The 17,244-nt window shown below is 42.5% G+C and overlaps 1 protein-coding gene across 3 annotated transcripts in view; it reads right to left on the minus strand.

Moving 5' to 3' along the window:
• Positions 1–541: 541 nt before the first annotated feature.
• polr3a (polymerase (RNA) III (DNA directed) polypeptide A) overlaps positions 542–17,244 on the minus strand; it is a 71,649-nt gene continuing 54,946 nt past the window's right edge. For 2 of the 3 annotated variants that reach the window (XM_069885383.1, XM_069885384.1), the window contains exons 26-31: positions 13,904–13,996; positions 7,949–8,113; positions 6,089–6,253; positions 2,342–2,473; positions 1,330–1,462; positions 542–1,228 (exon numbers count right to left, since the gene is read on the minus strand). In XM_069885383.1, the coding sequence (XP_069741484.1) occupies positions 1,080–1,228; positions 1,330–1,462; positions 2,342–2,473; positions 6,089–6,253; positions 7,949–8,113; positions 13,904–13,996 (837 nt within the window). In that variant the 3' untranslated portion in view covers positions 542–1,079. Of the gene's footprint in view, positions 1,229–1,329; positions 1,463–2,341; positions 2,474–6,088; positions 6,254–7,948; positions 8,114–13,903; positions 13,997–16,308; positions 16,448–17,244 lie in introns of those variants that run through there. The other variant, XR_011340173.1, reaches the window with a different exon arrangement.

Genomic DNA, 17,244 nt, shown 5'->3' on the forward strand with positions numbered 1-17,244 from the left:
TTCCCAATGGGAGCAGCTGAAAGATGTGTGTGGGGTGCAAGTGGTCCTCAATGATTTTGCACACCCTCTTCGGTCAATGATCCCAGTAGATGGGGGGGGGGGGGAGGGGGGTGGCGGAAGGAAGACTCTAGTGATCCTCTCTGCCATACTTATGGTCCTGTGGACTGACCTCCAATCTATTTCGATGCAGTCGGCCAGGACGCTCTCAATAGAGTTCCTGTAGAAGGCTGACATAATGGTGGCCTTGCCTGCTTTAGTTTTCTCAGGAAGTACTCGCTGTTGCACCTTCCTGACAGGTGAAGCGATGTTGAGTCTCCACGATAGCTCACTAGTTAAGTGAACTCCAAGGAACTTGGTGCTCTCCACTACATTTGTTGATATGTAGTGGTCGTTCCTGATTCACCCAAAGTCAATGATCATCTCCTTTGCCTTGTCCACGCTGAGACTCAAGTTGCTACTCTCTCACCATGCCACAAAATTTTTCACCTCTTCTCTAAGGTGGAAAATAGATTTATAGATCATCTTATTACAATGCAAGATATTAATGTTTGCTGAAATGAAATAGGTTTATTCACATACTTTCATCACTGTGCCTGTTGAAACCCAAACCAAACCAAAGTCTCATACTACTTGAGTGATCATCCCACCGGCATTTTTCAATTTCATCAACTTATTAACATTGTTTGATCACTTCTGTAAAAGGCCAGTCCATAACATAACCTGCCCATGTCTGAGAAAAACATCCATTAACCAATTTAACAAACTCACATCAGTTGTGTCACTTCTAAGCTGAAATAATCTGAATATTTTTAACATAAATATTATTAAACCCACATGTTCATGGAAAATCCATGATCACGCTTTTGACAGTGAAATCATCTATTCAACAACTATATCCTTTTACCAGGACTTGCTTTGTAGTTCAGCAATCCTTTCTCATTGTTGGGTTAAGACGGATTCCAACAATTTGGCAGTTTTGCAGAAATTCCATGCTCATCTGTTGATACTGAAACACAAGACTGGATATCATCACTCTCTTCAGCCAAATTCTCTGGTTCAAAGCTGTCTATCTATCCTTGCTACATCGCCAGTGGGTTATGAAAGTCATTATTGTCAAATATCAAAGGTCTCTTGGGTGGGTCTGGGTCCTTCTCAGCTTTATGGAGCAATTTGAATAGTCCCGTTCCGATGTTCATTGGGATTCCCATGATAATGCATTCTGACACACCTTTGGAGATTAAAAAGAGCCGGACATTTGTTAGGAGCAGAGATGGTGAAGACTAATGACAATCAATATTATTCAATTCTGAAGTAACAAGCTGAGCTTACCACAGACAGAATCTTTCTGCCCAAAATAAGCTGCATCAAAGAGGTGATCTGCAGTTTTCTCAAATGATGCCAACATCAGGACACTTTCTTTCATTTTCGCCAAGCCAAACCGTGTTATTCCCAACACTTCACCCTGCAATGACAAATGCGATCCTTGTTCAAATGCTGGAAACACCAAATGTGTGGACGAAACATCTCTTCAAATGGTTTTGGAAATTGGAGAGAATTTCAGACATTCTGAATTAAAATAATGAATTTCAAAATCCATTCCATGTTAAGGACAGACAAATTTCCTTTTTAGCACGAGTTCTTTTTTTTTAAACACTTTGCAGGATAAAATCAGAGAAATACTTTAGAAAAGGTAACATCCACAAACTTTGTAACAACCATATGCTGCTTGAAGCTTGTAAGAAAATATTGTGTTCTGTCTTTTTCAACTCAGACTTAACCGCTGAGATCTTCCCAGTTAAATGCAAAGCATTTTCTTATGTTCAGCTGTGCTCTTAACAACTGGAGGACATTAATCAGTCAAATCTAGGAGATTGGAGGAGCAACACTTCATCTTCCACCTGGCAGCCCTCCAACTAGATGGCATTGGCATCAACATCTCCAGTTTCTGTTAAAAGACCACCAATCTTCACCCTCTCTTGTTTTCCTCTACTTCAGTCTCTTCCCTTTTCCCTGTCTCATTTACAGAACCAAAATCAATTTTAACCTTTACTCTTTTATCATATCTGGACTCCTTCCCCTCCCATTCTTTCTTCAGACAGCTGCCTGTTTTTTGCTTATAGCTTCAGAAGGGCTCGAGCCTGAAACAATGGTAATATATCTTTACTTCCTATGGTCACTGTGAGACTGGCTGAGTTCCTCCAGAATTTCTGTGTCCGTTTTACTACAATCACAGAGGCTGCAGACTTTCGTGTTTCACTCTTAAGTCTGGGACTGAAGCCAGATCACCTGGCACTTAATATGGCCCAATATTTGCTTTACTTGCTTCTTGTTTGATGTTTACCTTGTAAGTCATCAGGTCTGAGAGTAGCATGACATGTCTTCTGTCAATGCTCATCCCGTGATTTTTCATTGTGTATTGGATCTCATGGATAATGGTGGACCGTGCACCTTCAATACCCAATGTCTTCTCCACCTGTCAATTATTAAAAACATCAACTTAAAAACAAGTGCTTTAACATTACTAATCTATTTTTTTAACAGATTTGAGATCTTTTTCTGTTGAAAATTTTATTTATTATTCATGATAAATCATATAATAGATACAAATAAATAAAACATAATACATACATGATATTTTACCCCTTACAATACCCCCACCCCCTATTCTAACCCACCCACCCCTCCTCTAAACTACCCCAAAAGAAAAGGAGGAAAGAAAGGAGATCAATTAACATAACTCTCTTCAATTATTTGCCATGGTTTGGAGCAACACCATCAATGTGTGGGAAAAAGATTAATAATTCAAGATGCCTATAAGATTATGAGAGCATAGATAGGGTGACAGCCAGCCCCTTTTCCCAGCACAGGCACAGGAACGAATGTTAGTGGCGGGCATTAGTGTATTAGAAGGGGGCACCGTGCAAAGGTCAAAAACTTGCTCAGCAGGGGCAGGGAATGGTGTCACCCATCATCTGGTATAGGTGACTTGGGGTGGGGGGGGGTGTGCTGCTTTTATGACGTCATGCGTCATTAGCTGACGTACGCTAATGGTGAGGTCTGGGGCGGGTGTAGAGTTGGTAGCGTGTCAAGCTAGGCATTAGATGCGGGGGAGGGGGTCAGGTCTGATGGCGAGCAATGGCTATGACTGTATTTGGAGGGGACCACAGCACCTTGCTTTGGGAGGGAGAGCAATGCCTGTGGATGTTCCCCCCCCCTACCCCCTTTGGCGCTGACCCTGCCTTTTTTCCAGGGTGGGAGTAGCAAACACCAGAGGACATCTCTGCAAAATGAAGAGAGGGAAGTTTAGGGGAGACATCTAGGTAAAAAATTTTAAGCGCAGAGAGTTGTGGGTATCTGGAATGCATTGCTTGGGATGGTAGTGGAGGTTGAAACATCAGGGGCATTGAAAAGACTCTTAGAAAGAAAAATAGAGGGTTACAGAGTAGGAAAGTTTAGGATTTTTTTGGGAAGGAATATACAGGTCAGCACAACATCAAGGGTTGAAGGACCTGTAATGTTCTATGCCACATCCTGACAAGGCCGATCATTACACAGCAATTAAAATTCTGATCAGGTGAACGTGGAGGTCTACAATGAAGATAATTTGGGAGATGACACAGTTGCCCATGTTTGAAGGCGGCTCTTATAAGTGGGAGATGATGATTACACCTGACACAACAGTCTCACACACACTATTACACGTATCTGTCAACCTGAACAAGGGAAAGATTATATTTTTCTTGCTTATCGCGAAGAAATGTTTTCAATGTTAAACAGAACAAATGAGGGCACTCATCTGCAATGCACAAAAGTGCTGGAGAAACTCAGCAGGACACGCATTATCCATAGGAAGTAAATGGGGATCAACATTTTGGGCCTGAGGCCTTTGTCAAGAAAAGCAGGCAGGCATTGGAATAAAAAGATTGGGGGAGGAAACGAGAGAACGGTGAGGAGTACAGGCTAACAGGTTTAGGTGGTAAAAACACACAAACGCTGGAGGAACTCAGACAGGCTTGCAGCGTCCATAGGAGATAGATATATTACTGACGTTTCAGGCCTGAGTCCTTCTTCATGGTTTAAGCAAAAAAATAGGATGTGGTGAAACCACTATTGTACATATCTGTCGTATGTAAAAATGACTTTTCCTGGTTGGCCCTGCTCTCACTGATCGGCTCGTGACTCCTCCCCCCTTCCCTCCCCATAAAGGCTGTCAAGCCACAAGCCTGCCCCCAGTTTGAGTCTGGGTCAGTATGAGTGGCCATCACAGGGATGACCTCCATCTCTTGTAAATAAGAGCCTTCAGTTTTGGCAACTTCATTTTTTGTGTAATTGATCGTTCATCACAGGTAAGCATCTCAATGAAGACTGGACCGATATGGGTGGATATGGCAGGAGGGTAGAAAAGAAAGTTGAGAAGTGATGGGGGAATGGAAAGGAAGATGCTGCATGCCCTGGTGAGTTTCTCCAGCTTTGTATACAGTTACTGCACGACAATCACAGCATCCGCAGACCTTCCTGTTTAACAGTGTGTTCCTCGAATGTTTTCACTCACACACACACACACACACACACACACACACACACACACACACACACACACACACACACATACACACACACACACAGAATCTGAGAACTGTGAATAAGGCTCATGTATTATCAGTGAAACTATTGTGGTTTCTGCTGGAACAAGAGTTGTGACATGTATGCAAACTTTTCTTGCATTGCTTTGTGGCCAGAAATATGTCCATCTTCTTCCATAAAAGTGGCTTCCTTTCCACCAACACCCAACTCAGTCCTTAACTGCATCTCCTCCATTTCCAGCATCTGCTCTTGCCCCCTCTGACCCCAGACACAATGCAGGATTCCTCTGGACCTTACCTACCACCCCATTAGCCTCCAAATCCAAGACACTATCCCTTGTAATTTCTGCCACCTACAACAGGATCCCACCACTAGACACATCTTCTCCTCTCTGCCTTCTATAGAGATCACTCCATCCATAACTCCCTTGTACACTCATCCCACCCCACCAATCAGTTCCCCCACACCATCCCCTCCCTGGGCACCTACCCCTACAGCTGCATGAAGTGCTACAAACGCACTCACACTTCCTCTCTCATCGACATTCGGGGTCCCAAAAAGTCCTTTAAAGCGAAGAAACACTTCACTTGCGTATCTGTGCAAGCTATCAACTGTATCTAGTACTCCCTTTGTGGCCTTCTCTACATCGGAGAGACTGGATGCAAACTAGGAGGTCACATCTCTGAGCACCTTCACTCTGTCCGCATCAGTGACAGGGATCCCCCATTGACCGGCCACTTCAATTCTGCACCCCACTCCCATACTCACTGTCCATGAGCACATGTACTCTCCCACCAGACCACCTGTAAATTGGAGGAACACAATTTCCTATCTGGCACTCTCCTACCAGATGGCATTAACTTTGATTTCTCCAGTTGCTGCTAGCCTACTCTCTGCTTTCTATCCTTTCTCTTTTTCTCTGTCTTCTTTCCTCTAGATCTCCACCCCCTTCCTTTCCATTCATAGAGCCATCCCTCCTTCCTCTCCTTGCTGGCGTGCCTTCTCTCCCTTACCCACCTATTACCTCCTGCCTGTGGTCCTTCCCCTGCCCCTCCCCTCTCACCATCTTGTTTGGGTGCCTGCCTACATTTTGCACATACTTCAATGAAGGAACCAAGCCTGATGTGGCTTTGTATCTTAATCTTTGCTACATAAAGAACACTGTTTGACCTGCTGAGTTTCCCCAGAGTCGTGTTTTCACCTTGAGATTTATACTGACTTCATCCACCCGATGACCAGAGAGATCTTAAGTCATTGCATTAGGAATTAAGATTGTGTAACTTGGGTTCACTGACTTCATTACAAGTTACACAATCTTAATTCCTAATACAATAACAAGATCTCTCAGATAACTGGATGAAGGTGCTGGAGACTCCCCACAGAACAAAGAGAAGATCCCACAATTATACAGAGGCCCACAATCATTGCATAGACCATAATCTGGCTGGCAGAGTGTAACACAGACACAGAGTATTATAGAAGGGAGAGTGGAGAAGTACATTACCTCGTAAGTGTTGTTTGATGTGGTATGCGTCCCTTTCACTCCGTGAGTTGCCATGACTGCACGCAAGTTATCCCCTTCCACCAACAGCTTGTACTTCTGACATCCACCTTGCTCATCAATGTGAATAACAGCCCTGGAGACCTCTGGGATACCCTGGACAACAATCTGCAACATTTCAACTCGTAAGATGATCTTTCTTATAAGAGAGTGCGCAAAATCATTCAGGACCCCTTCCACCCTGCACCTAGCGTCTTTCAGCTACTCCCATCAAGGAAGAGATCCAGGAATATCAGAGCCAGCACCACCCGGCTGAGGAACAGGGGCACTGAGAATGTTGAACCACCAAAGGAATGGCTCACACTAACCTCTGACTCTCTTATTTACGAAAGACAGTAGAAGTCCAAAATCCAGATTCCAGAAATCCAGACCATCTGAGAAACCAGGGATTTTGAAAACTCTTACTTCTAAAATGTAAGCTTTTGTGTGCGTGTGTGTGCGCGTGAGCACCTCAGATGCACAGCAGCCACAAGCGATCATTTTATCTTTCTTTAAAACTGCTCGTTTTGATAAATGAAGCGTGCTGCATTTGCTAATGAATAAACTATCAACATTTACCTGTTCATCTTTCCTTTATTCCTCCTTAAATTTGAATTTTAAAAATACCTACCCAAGAAATTGGAAAATCCAGACTGACTCAATCTCTGAGCAGTCAGGATTTTCATTTTTTATATATATATATAAATATATATATATATATATTTGTATAGATGAATTCTTGTCCTGAATATGTATGTGCGTTTTGTCTGGTTGTGTCTCTGCATGTTTTTTTCACTGAGGACTGGAGAATGCAATTTCGTCAGTTTGTACTTGTGCAATCAGATGGTAATAAACTTGATCAAAGACTTAACTGATAATAAAGCACAGATAGTACCATATTCATAACAGCTTTAAACAACACAAAGATTTAGTGACTGTGACCAGAGAGTTGGAGTTTGGCCACCCTTGAAACCAGTTTATTGCTGTGAAATTTGTAATTTCTCCCAGCACAAGATACATGGCAACAGAGGAAAAACATTTTTATTCTCCGCAGAGAATGGTTCCAATCTGGAGCTCTACTTGTAAGGTTTCTGACCAAAAGGAATTGGCAGGGATGAGATGGAAACTCATTTTCAGGTCTGTGAAGAAAGAGTGGGGAATGGGAATGACTGGAATGCTCTACAAGGATAGGTCTGAAAGTCCCCCCAACCCCCCACCCCCCCCCCCCAACCAATCCCTTGCACCGGTCCCAACTCCCAATTGACCATTTTCATGCATTTCTGATAAATGACTGACAATGTCAAAGCTCAGTTCAATTCTCCTTCATCACTTGTCTTTACTCCAAGAGACATTCATTTGGTACATTTACAGCACCAACCCTCCCCCCCCTCCACCTAAGTTTTCAGTGGTTTCATTAAAGATGAGAGGGTCCACACAAAACACAAGGTGGATAGCCAGTACCTTTTTCACAGGGTGGGAGGAAAGTTTAGGGGAGATATCAGGGAACACAAAGAGTTTAACGCCACAGGAATACATTACCAGTGGTGGAGGTTGGGACAATAGGGGCATTTAAAAGACTCTTAGACAGGCACATGGATGAAATATAAATAGAGGGCTATGAGGTAGAGAGGGTTAGTTTTTTTTAAGGTATATATAGGTAGGCACAACATCATGAGCTGAAGGGCTTGTAACGTGTTGTAATGTTCCATGTTAAAACATTAGCAGATATATTCTTATTTTTGGGGATGTCTGCTGTGCAGTTCAAGCTCTTTATTCCACCTCATTTGGATTCCTAGCTTCCAAGTGGCCTCCACTCCACCCTACCTTTGGCAGCTCTTCCTTTAGATATTGAAGCACGTAGTACATTGAACTTTTGCTGTTCTCCCGAGGTGTGACACACACAACTGCTTCACCATGGACTGCAACGTCACCTGGTTTCACTCGCAGTTTCGATGTGCAGATGGAATACCTCACGGTTTCTGCATTCACCTTGAAACCAAGAGAAAGTTTTAAAATTACTTTCGTCTCAACCCATTCTCACACAGCTAAGCTCTTCTGAGATTGGATGAAACAACACAAGTCCAAGTGAAAACAATTTGGGGACACTACCAACTGCCCAAGTTGCCAAATGAATTGTGTTCACTTTCTTCTAAGCCACAAGTTGCCAGTGACTCACAGCAATTTGGAAACTTTGTTGGATCAGTTAACGTCATTCACAGTCATCGAACTTGCAGCACAGAAATTTGCACCCACTTGCCTGCACCTGGCTTCTTTTTATGTTGTATATTAATGATTTACATGATGGAGTGAATGGCTTTGTGGCCAAGTTTGCAGATGATATGGGTTGGTGGAGAAGTAGGTAGTGTTTTTTTTTGTAATTCTTTATTTATCGCACTATGAACCATATCAACCAATATATTTACAGATGCATCTCTTTAAATATTCACAGTGACATTTTCTCTTTTTTTCCCCCATCCCTCCCTTCCCCCTTCCCACCTCCCTCCAAAAACTGTAAATATTGGACATTTAAAATACAATAAAACAATATCTTTATACAAAAGGAATACAAACAAAAAAGACCTATCATTTACTTATTCACATTAAATCTGATCGAGTTTATCTTCTTATCATTTTAGATGGTGGTGATCCTAGGCCTGCTCTTTCTGTTATGTTCCAATAATGGTTCCCAGGTTTTTTCAATCATTATAACTTTGTCTTTTAAATTATATGTGATTTTTTTTCCCAATGGGATACACTTAAACTTGGTTATATATTCCATTAATGTTTCTAGTCATTTAATCCAACGTGGCCATCTTATAATTTTATTGTCACTTCTTTTCTGCCTCTTCTCCACCTCCATCCCTTTTTTCCATGACTGTTTTGTAAGTTTTCCTTTTTAATCTCAATATATGACAACACACTTAAGACACAAAATACCCCAACAATCCCCACAAGCAATAACCCTTTAACCCAAATGAACCTCCCCTCCTTGGATTGCCCCTTGTCCCTTGACGGCAACCACAACTCCCCTTTCCATTTGGTTTGCAAATTTACTAGCAAGCGTCAACCGATTTCACAGTGACCATTATTCTCCACCCCCCCCAGAGAACACTATTTTCCTATACTTATAACAAAGCTCTCTCTCTTTTTTTCCCCCCCTTCTTCCCCTTCTTATCCATCTTTAAATCTTTATATATACTTTATATTTTTACATATTCTTGTATATTTTCTTCCCGGTCATCCTTCTTGTCACTCCTCCTCCTCTTTTCTCCTGTCCTGCAAATGTTCAACAAATTCTTGGGCTTTCCTTTGGTCCGAGAACAGTCTATCCATTCCCCAGGAATGAATACTTTGAGTACTGCTGGATGTCTTAATATAAAGTTATAACCTTCCTTCCATAAGATTGTTTTTGCCGTGTTGAATTCCTTCCTCTTCTTTAAAAGTTCAAAGCTTATGTTGGGGTAAAAATATTTTTTTTCCCCCTTATATTCCAATGGCTTATTGTCTTCTCTAACCTTCTTTCTTGCTTGCTCCAGTATGTTTTCTCTTGTTGTATATCTTAGAAATTTTAACAATATGGATCTCAGTTTTTGATGTGGTGGCGGTTTCGGTACTAGCGCTCTATGCGCCCTTTCGATTTCCATTTCTTCATGTGAATCTGTCATTCCCAGCACCTTTGGGATCCATCCTTTTATAAATTCTTTCATATCTGACCCTTCTTTGCCTTCTTTCAGGCCCACTATTTTTATGTTGTTACGCAGACTGTAGTTTTCCAATACGTCAATTTTTTGTGACAATAAATCTTGCGTGTCTCTAATTTTTTTTCCGCTCTCTTCCAACTTCCCTCTTAAATTACTTATCTCCATTCCTACAGCAGCTTCTCGTTCCTCCACATTTTCTACTCTTTTCCCTATTTCAGTCAAGACCAAATCTAAGCTTTACATTCTGTTTCAGCTCTTTTCATTTTTCTTTTGATTGAACTAAATTCTAATGATGGCCATTCTTTTAAAGACCTAATTTGTTCTTCGAAAAAGGCTTTATCTAAACTTTGTCCTTCTATTTTACCTTCTTCTTTCCTTTGAAATTCTTGGTCTTCTTCCTCCTCTTCTTCTGTGTCTGTATCTATGTCTGTGTCATCTTCTCTTTTCTGTATCTGTGTATCTTCATCCTTCTCTGGTGAGCTGCTTCTGTATCCTTGCTGGGCCTCCAGCTGCTGTATCTCCTGTTGTTGGGCCTCCTGCTGCAGGTCGACCCGTAGTTGGGTCTCTCGCTGCAGGTTGACCCACTGCTGGGCCTCCCGCCGCAGGTCGTCCGCCTGTCGGTCGCCCTGTTGCCGGTCACCCTCTTCCAGCCCTTCATTCGCTTTCTCACCACTCTTCTTTTCTTCTTACTTGTTTACTTCCCCCAACTGAACGCCCCAATACTGTGTGTCTCTCAGCTGGCCGCTCCTCAGCTGAGTCCCCCTCCCATCGGCGTTTATCTTTTCTTTTACTTGCGCACTGCGCACCTCTTCTTGGCTCTTGAGAGCCATTTTTGAAGTCCGCCGGTTGGGAGGACACCGCTCCTCTGGGGACTCACCAACACCGGAGATCGGCCGTTCCTCTCCATGGTGGCTCTCTGCTCTGACTTGCATATCAGGCCTTCTTCTTTCTTCTCCAGTGATTTTCCTTCTTCCCTTTTGTCTGTTATTCTTACTTTCTCTCTTTTGGGTGCCATCTTCTGTCTCTTCTCTGTAACTTTATCTTTCTCTTCCTGCATTTTATGTTTATTGAGATCTGTTTTTTTCACACTTTTTTTTTTCTTTTCTATGGAGAGGGCTGTTTCCACCCAACCAGCCACTACTCCATCACGTGACTCCCCCAGAAGTATTGAGCAAATAGGGAGGCTACAGGACAGACAGATGAGGAGAATGGGCAGAGGAGTGGCAAATGAAACACAACGTTGGAAAGTGGACGGCCAGCACTTTGGTTAAAATAAAAAATAAACTGGTAGTTCAATTTTCTAAATGGAGAGAAAATTGAAAATTCTCAGAAGCAAATGGACCTGGGAGCCCTTGAGAATGATAGCCTGAAGGCAAAGTTACATGTGGAGTACTTGGTGAAGAAGGCAAAAGCAATGCTGCCATTCATTTCAAGAGGGATAGAAGAGTGGGGATGAGATTTTGAGGCTTGAAAAGGCCCTGGTGAGACCTCACTTGGAGGATTATAAAAAGTTTTGGGCTGCTCATTTAAGAAAGGATGTTCTGACGTTGGGAAGGGTTCAAAGGAGGTTCACTAGGATGATTCCAGAAATGAAAGTGTTATCATCTGAGGAGCATTTGACAGCTCTTGGCCTGTATTATTTGGAATTTAGAAGTATGAGGAAGATCACATTGAAACATTTCTAATGTTGAAAGGCGTGGATAGAGTAGATGTAGAAAGGTTGTCTCTCATGGTGAGAGAGTCTAGGACAAGAGGGGAGAACTTCCGGATTGAAGGGTGTCCTCTTAGAACAGAGATGCAGAGCAATTCCTTCAGACAGTGGGTGGTGAATCTGTGGAATTTATTGCTACAGGTGGTTGTGGAGGCCAGGTCATTAGGTGCACTTAAGGCCGAGATTGATTGGTTCTTGATTAACCAACTGCGCTGGGTGGGTCACATCTCCAGAATGGAGGACCATCGCCTTCCCAAGATCATGTTATATGGCGAGCTCTCCACTGGCCACCGAGACAGAGGTGCACCAAAGAAGAGGTACAAGGACTGCTTAAAGAAATCTCTTGGTGCCTGCCACATTGACCACCGCCAGTGGGCTGATATCGCCTCCAACCATGCATCTTGGCGCCTCACAGTTCGGCGGGCAGCCACCTCCTTTGAAGAAGACCGCAGAGCCCACCTCACTGACAAAAGGCAAAGGAGGAAAAACCCAACACCCAACCCCAACCAACCAATTTTCCTTTGCAACCGTGCCTGCCTGTCCCCCATCGGACTTGTCAGTCACCAACGAGCCTGCAGCAGACGTGGACATACCCCTCCATAAATCTTCATCCGCGAAGCCAAGCCAAAGAAGAAAGATTAACCAGGGAATCATATGGGGAGAAGGCTGGGCCAGGCTTGATCAGCTGAATAGACTATTACTGCTCCCATGTCATACTGTCTTATCTCACTTTCCTACCCAGGTACCTGTTGAAATGTCTTTTAAACATGGGAGTTGTCCCTGCCTACATCCCTTCCTCTGGCAGCTCAATCCATATACCATCAACTCTCTGTGTGACTAAGGTGCCCCTCAGGTCCATTTTAAATCTTTGCTCTTTCACTTTAAATCTGTGCCTTCCAGTTTTAGACTCCTCTAACCTTGGGAAAAAATAATTTTTTATTTACAGTATATACTCCTGTCATGGTCAACCCCACTCCCACAATTTTTGGTCAAAAAATCCCACATTTTCTGTGTGGCCCTTGTAAAAGTCAACACCACCCCCCTAACCCGACCGCCCACCCATCTGAGTTCCTGATGCCCCGACTGTGAACATTTGCCTTGGTCGCCTGCCCTTCCAAGTTCCAGACATCCAAATCACAAACGCTTTCCCCGGCCACCTGATGCCATGCCGCAGACTCTCTCCAAGGCCCTGGCCGCCTGCCCATCTGAGTTCCCGATACCCCGAATGTAGACTTGCCACCCAGTCCCAGCCATCTGAGCTAGCAACACCTTGAATGACACAAGTACTTATTGTGGTCAAAAGTATGACCTGTGTAGAAGTCAACACCCACCCCCCCCCACCTCACCAAAATCTGACCTGAAAAATTGGTCCAAAAACACAACCATTGCACGAGTATCCCCATCAGGAATTTTTTTAAACCTCTATCTGGGGAAGGGAGAAAATGCCCAGCCTTTCCTTACAATTCAAGCCTAGCAACATTCTGAATCCTTTCTGCACCTGTATGTTTTATTTGATTTTATAAAAGGCAATGAGAGCTTCATAGAAGATATGAGCTGATTACTTTTGCATATTTACTCTATTATATGGGGCGGCAGAGTTAGTGCAACACTGTTTCAGCGCCAGTGATCCAGGTTCGAATCCAGCACAGTCTCTAAGGAGTTTGTATATTCTCCTCATGTCTGTGTGGGTTTCCTCTCATCCTTCAAAATGTAATTAATTGGGAAGCATGGGCTTGTGGGCCAGAAGGACCTGTTACTGTGCAGGATGTTTAAACTAAATTAAAAATAAATATGAAAAGTAAATTAGGAGTCAACAAACTTTTATGGAACAATTGACTCAGTGTTGTTCATGGTACAAACACCAACCATTCACCAAAAAAAAACATCAGATTGGCAGCTGAGTGTAAATGTTGGTTGATTTTAACTGTCCCATCACAATTCTATCTCATTTATCTTCCTCTGGTTATGCACCCTTGATAAAGGGTCCTAAACTGAAACACTGACCGACCTTTACTACTCGTGGATGATGCCTGACCCACTGAGTTCTTCCAGCATCTTATTGTTTGCTCATTTTCTGGATTACAAGTTATAAGGTTTACAAATTAATGGAGAAGTGCACCTTCAAGAAAACATTGAGGCTGCTAAAATAATGAGATTGGGATCACATTGATACTCTATAAATAAGGATATAACTACTCATTGCTTGTTGTGTTGCAATGTGGGACTTTCCATGGAGTATTTTTAACTTCCACATCAGCTGCTGTATGTGGCAGCAAATGAAGGGTCATTGCCCCGAATCATCAGTGCTTTCTCCACGGATGCTGCCTGGCTCAGGGACTTCTTGTATTCAGAACTTTCATTATTTACCTCCAGTCTCAGTAATCTGATTCTCTCCAGAGAAAGCTTGATGAGGACAAAGCAATTGTCCGGCAGGAAAACCTCTTCAATGTACTCTGAAATCTGAAAACGAGTGAAAACTTGATTGAAGAGCTTATCCATCTTACATATCTGAGTTCAAACACAGCAAGCATTTTATTTCCAGCAGTTACTTTAAAATTTCTAAAACCATCAGGATACATTATTTTAATTTAAATTTAGACATACAGCGCGGTAACAGGCCCTTCCGGCCCATGAGCCCATGCTGCCCAATTACACCCCCAGTACGCTTTCTAAGGTGGGAGGAAACCTACGCAGACACAGGGTGAATGTACAAACTCCTTACAGACAGTGCTAGATCAAGTTCGGGTCACTGGTGTTGTAACAGCACTGCGCCAACTGTGCTGCCCATTATTAGTTATCTCAAGTTCAGGTTTCAGTTATCGTGGAGCTTATCTCCCTCTGCAGATGTGGGAACATAGAACACCACAGCACAGTACATGCCCCTCAGTCCTCAATGTTCTGACGTCCCATATATTCCTTAAAAATAAAGTACTAAACCCCCTTACCCTGTATTTTTCTTCCATCCATGCCCCTGTCCAGGAGTTTCTTAAATGCCCTAATGTTCCAGCCTCTACTGCCACTCCTGGCAAGGCATTCCAGGCCCCCACACCTCTCTAAACTTCCCTCCCTTCACTTTGTACTTATGTCCTCTGGTGTTTGCAATTCCTGCCTTGGGAAACAAGCGCTGACTGTCTACCTTATCCATGCCTCTCATAATGTTGTAAACTTCTATCAAGCCTCCTCTCATCCTTCTATGATCCAAAGAAAATAATCCCAGCTTTGCTAACCTTGCCTCATAAGACTTATTTTCCAATTCAGGTAACATCCTGGTGAATCTCCTCTGCACTCTCTTCATAGCTTCCTATAATGAGGTGACCAGAACTGAACACAATACTCCAGAGATTTGTAGAGTTCCAACATGACCTCTCTACTCTTGAACTCAACTCCCCTATTAATGAAGCCCAGGATCCCATAGGCCCTCTTAACTATCCTATCAACCTGTGTGGCAACCTTTTTTTTCAATGGGACAGAAAAACAGAGGTTTCTTTATTCTTCATCTAAGGTTCAGGCTTTGAGAAGCAAGGAGAAGATCTAATTATACAACCTCACAGCACAAAATAAGGCCTTTTGGGCCATCATACCTGTTCCAGCAATATGAAAGCATTGTTCAATAAATCCCATTTAGCTCTCTCTACAGCCTTGCATTATAGTTCTTTTTCATGATTTTGCAATTTCTTATTGTTTTTTTTTAAACTTTGCACATTATTTATTATTGAATATCTATTTTCTGTCTTGCACTACTTTGTTTACATTTTCTCTTTTTAAATTTTTTAAAAATTTTTCACACTATGAACCATATCAATCAAAATACACACAAACATTTCCCTCTTGAATATACACAGTGGCATTTTCTCCATTTTTTTCCCCCCCCTACCTTCCCTCCCTCCTTCCCACCCCCCTCCAAACCCATTAAACGTGTGGCAACCTTGAGGGATGCAAGGATTTGGACCCCAAGGTCGCTCTGTTCATCCACACTCTTAACTAACCAACATTAACCCTGTACTCGACCTTCTGGCTTGTCCTTCAAATAATGCATCACATCACATTTATCCGGATTGAGCAGTCTGACAGTTCCTTTGATTTTCCCATTGACATGATATAGTTGGCTCATCTACTGTGTATCAGGCGAGAGTGCCAGGTTTCTTGAGCAGTTCAGAATCAGCCATTTCCTGAATATACAAGCAGAGACTTCCAAATGATGCAGCACACCTATGTCTAACCTATCTAAGGAATTTTGTACCCTCTATATGCCGTTGTATAGAACCACCCCAGAATTTCCACTAAAATGTTGTTTTGAGTGATATCCTTCGAATAAAATTACATCCCCAAATCTGGCACTTACTCCTGACTAATGGATGCTGTTAAAAGCAAATCACAATACTTTAATAACAAACAATCATTTAAAGGTTTACATTTTATTTGGATATTTTAAAATAAACCACTGTTGGCTCCTGTAACAGGCCATTTAAAGCCTGTACAGAGCTGACAGCAATCAGACTGGGCGGATGGACCCCACAGATGTTTGCAAATAACTAACAGGGCATTGGAGCTGGTGGAGAGATGGCGGCAGTGTGGAGAATTATAGATCCTTTGTGAAAATTTTAAGTTTCAAGGATTGTCATATACAACGGCAAATGCAGTATTTCAATAAATTCTCCTCTCATTCCTTGAAGCTCCCAGCCAGCTTAATCTCTCCTCCAAGAATAAACCTGCATCCCAAGAATCAATCTGCTAGACCTTCACTGCATTCTGCAAATTTAAGTAGATCCTACCTTAGGTAGGCAGGTCAGACTGTGCAGTCTCACCGAGGCCCTGCACAATTTCAGGAAGATGTGTTCGCTCTGTACTTAAATCCTCTTGCAATTAAAAACGACATAATATTTGTCTTCATAATGCTGTTACAAACAGCACCTAACGAGCAGCAATAGACAATGAACCAGACAGCGTTTAATTTTAAAACACTAATTTTATTTCTAATTCTTAAACTATCCTTAACACTAAATCTATCCTCAACTATGCGCAGGTATACTAGTATATGTGTGTGTGTGTGTGTGTGTGTGTGTGTGATCTACCCAAACCATTACAGTCCAGGTTAAAATCCAGAAAGTTACCTCAAAGTTCAGTTTTTAAATTCAGTGTTGAATTGTAGGCCTTTGAAATTTGATGCCCAGAATTAACGTTGACTGGAGTTGTGGCTGGCTACTGACTCACAGATTCTGCTTGTGTTGCTTTTGAAGAAATGTCCATCCACACAGGCTGTGGTCATAACACTCCTAGATGGCCTCCAAGACCCTGGCAAGTGACCTCCACTTCACAATCATAATGAAGCACTTTGCTCTCCAAAAGACCCTCCTGGCACAGATCAATCCACCAAAAAGGCCCAGTCATTCACAGTGCATGGTTTGCTCTGAATTCCACAAAAATGGCTGCCAAGAGCTGCTTCAAAAGCTGTTTTCTCTTCAGCATCAGAATGGTTCTCCCTTCCAAAATCACAGTGTCCTTGGAAATGTATTGAATCTGGAACAGACTGTGACAAACCTTCCCTCATTCTTCCAATGTATCGAATTATCGCTGGGCTGTGACTTGTGCTTGTGTGAAATGTTAACTGTAACCATTCAGTCCCTCCTGTCTATACTATCCCTTACAGTGATAATCCCATTTTACTAAAACGGGAGATCGTAATAATGCAAAAGTACTGAAAGTAAATG

Source organism: Narcine bancroftii, chromosome 6 (genome assembly GCF_036971445.1).
Source record: "Narcine bancroftii isolate sNarBan1 chromosome 6, sNarBan1.hap1, whole genome shotgun sequence".
Lineage (NCBI taxonomy): Eukaryota > Metazoa > Chordata > Chondrichthyes > Torpediniformes > Narcinidae > Narcine > Narcine bancroftii.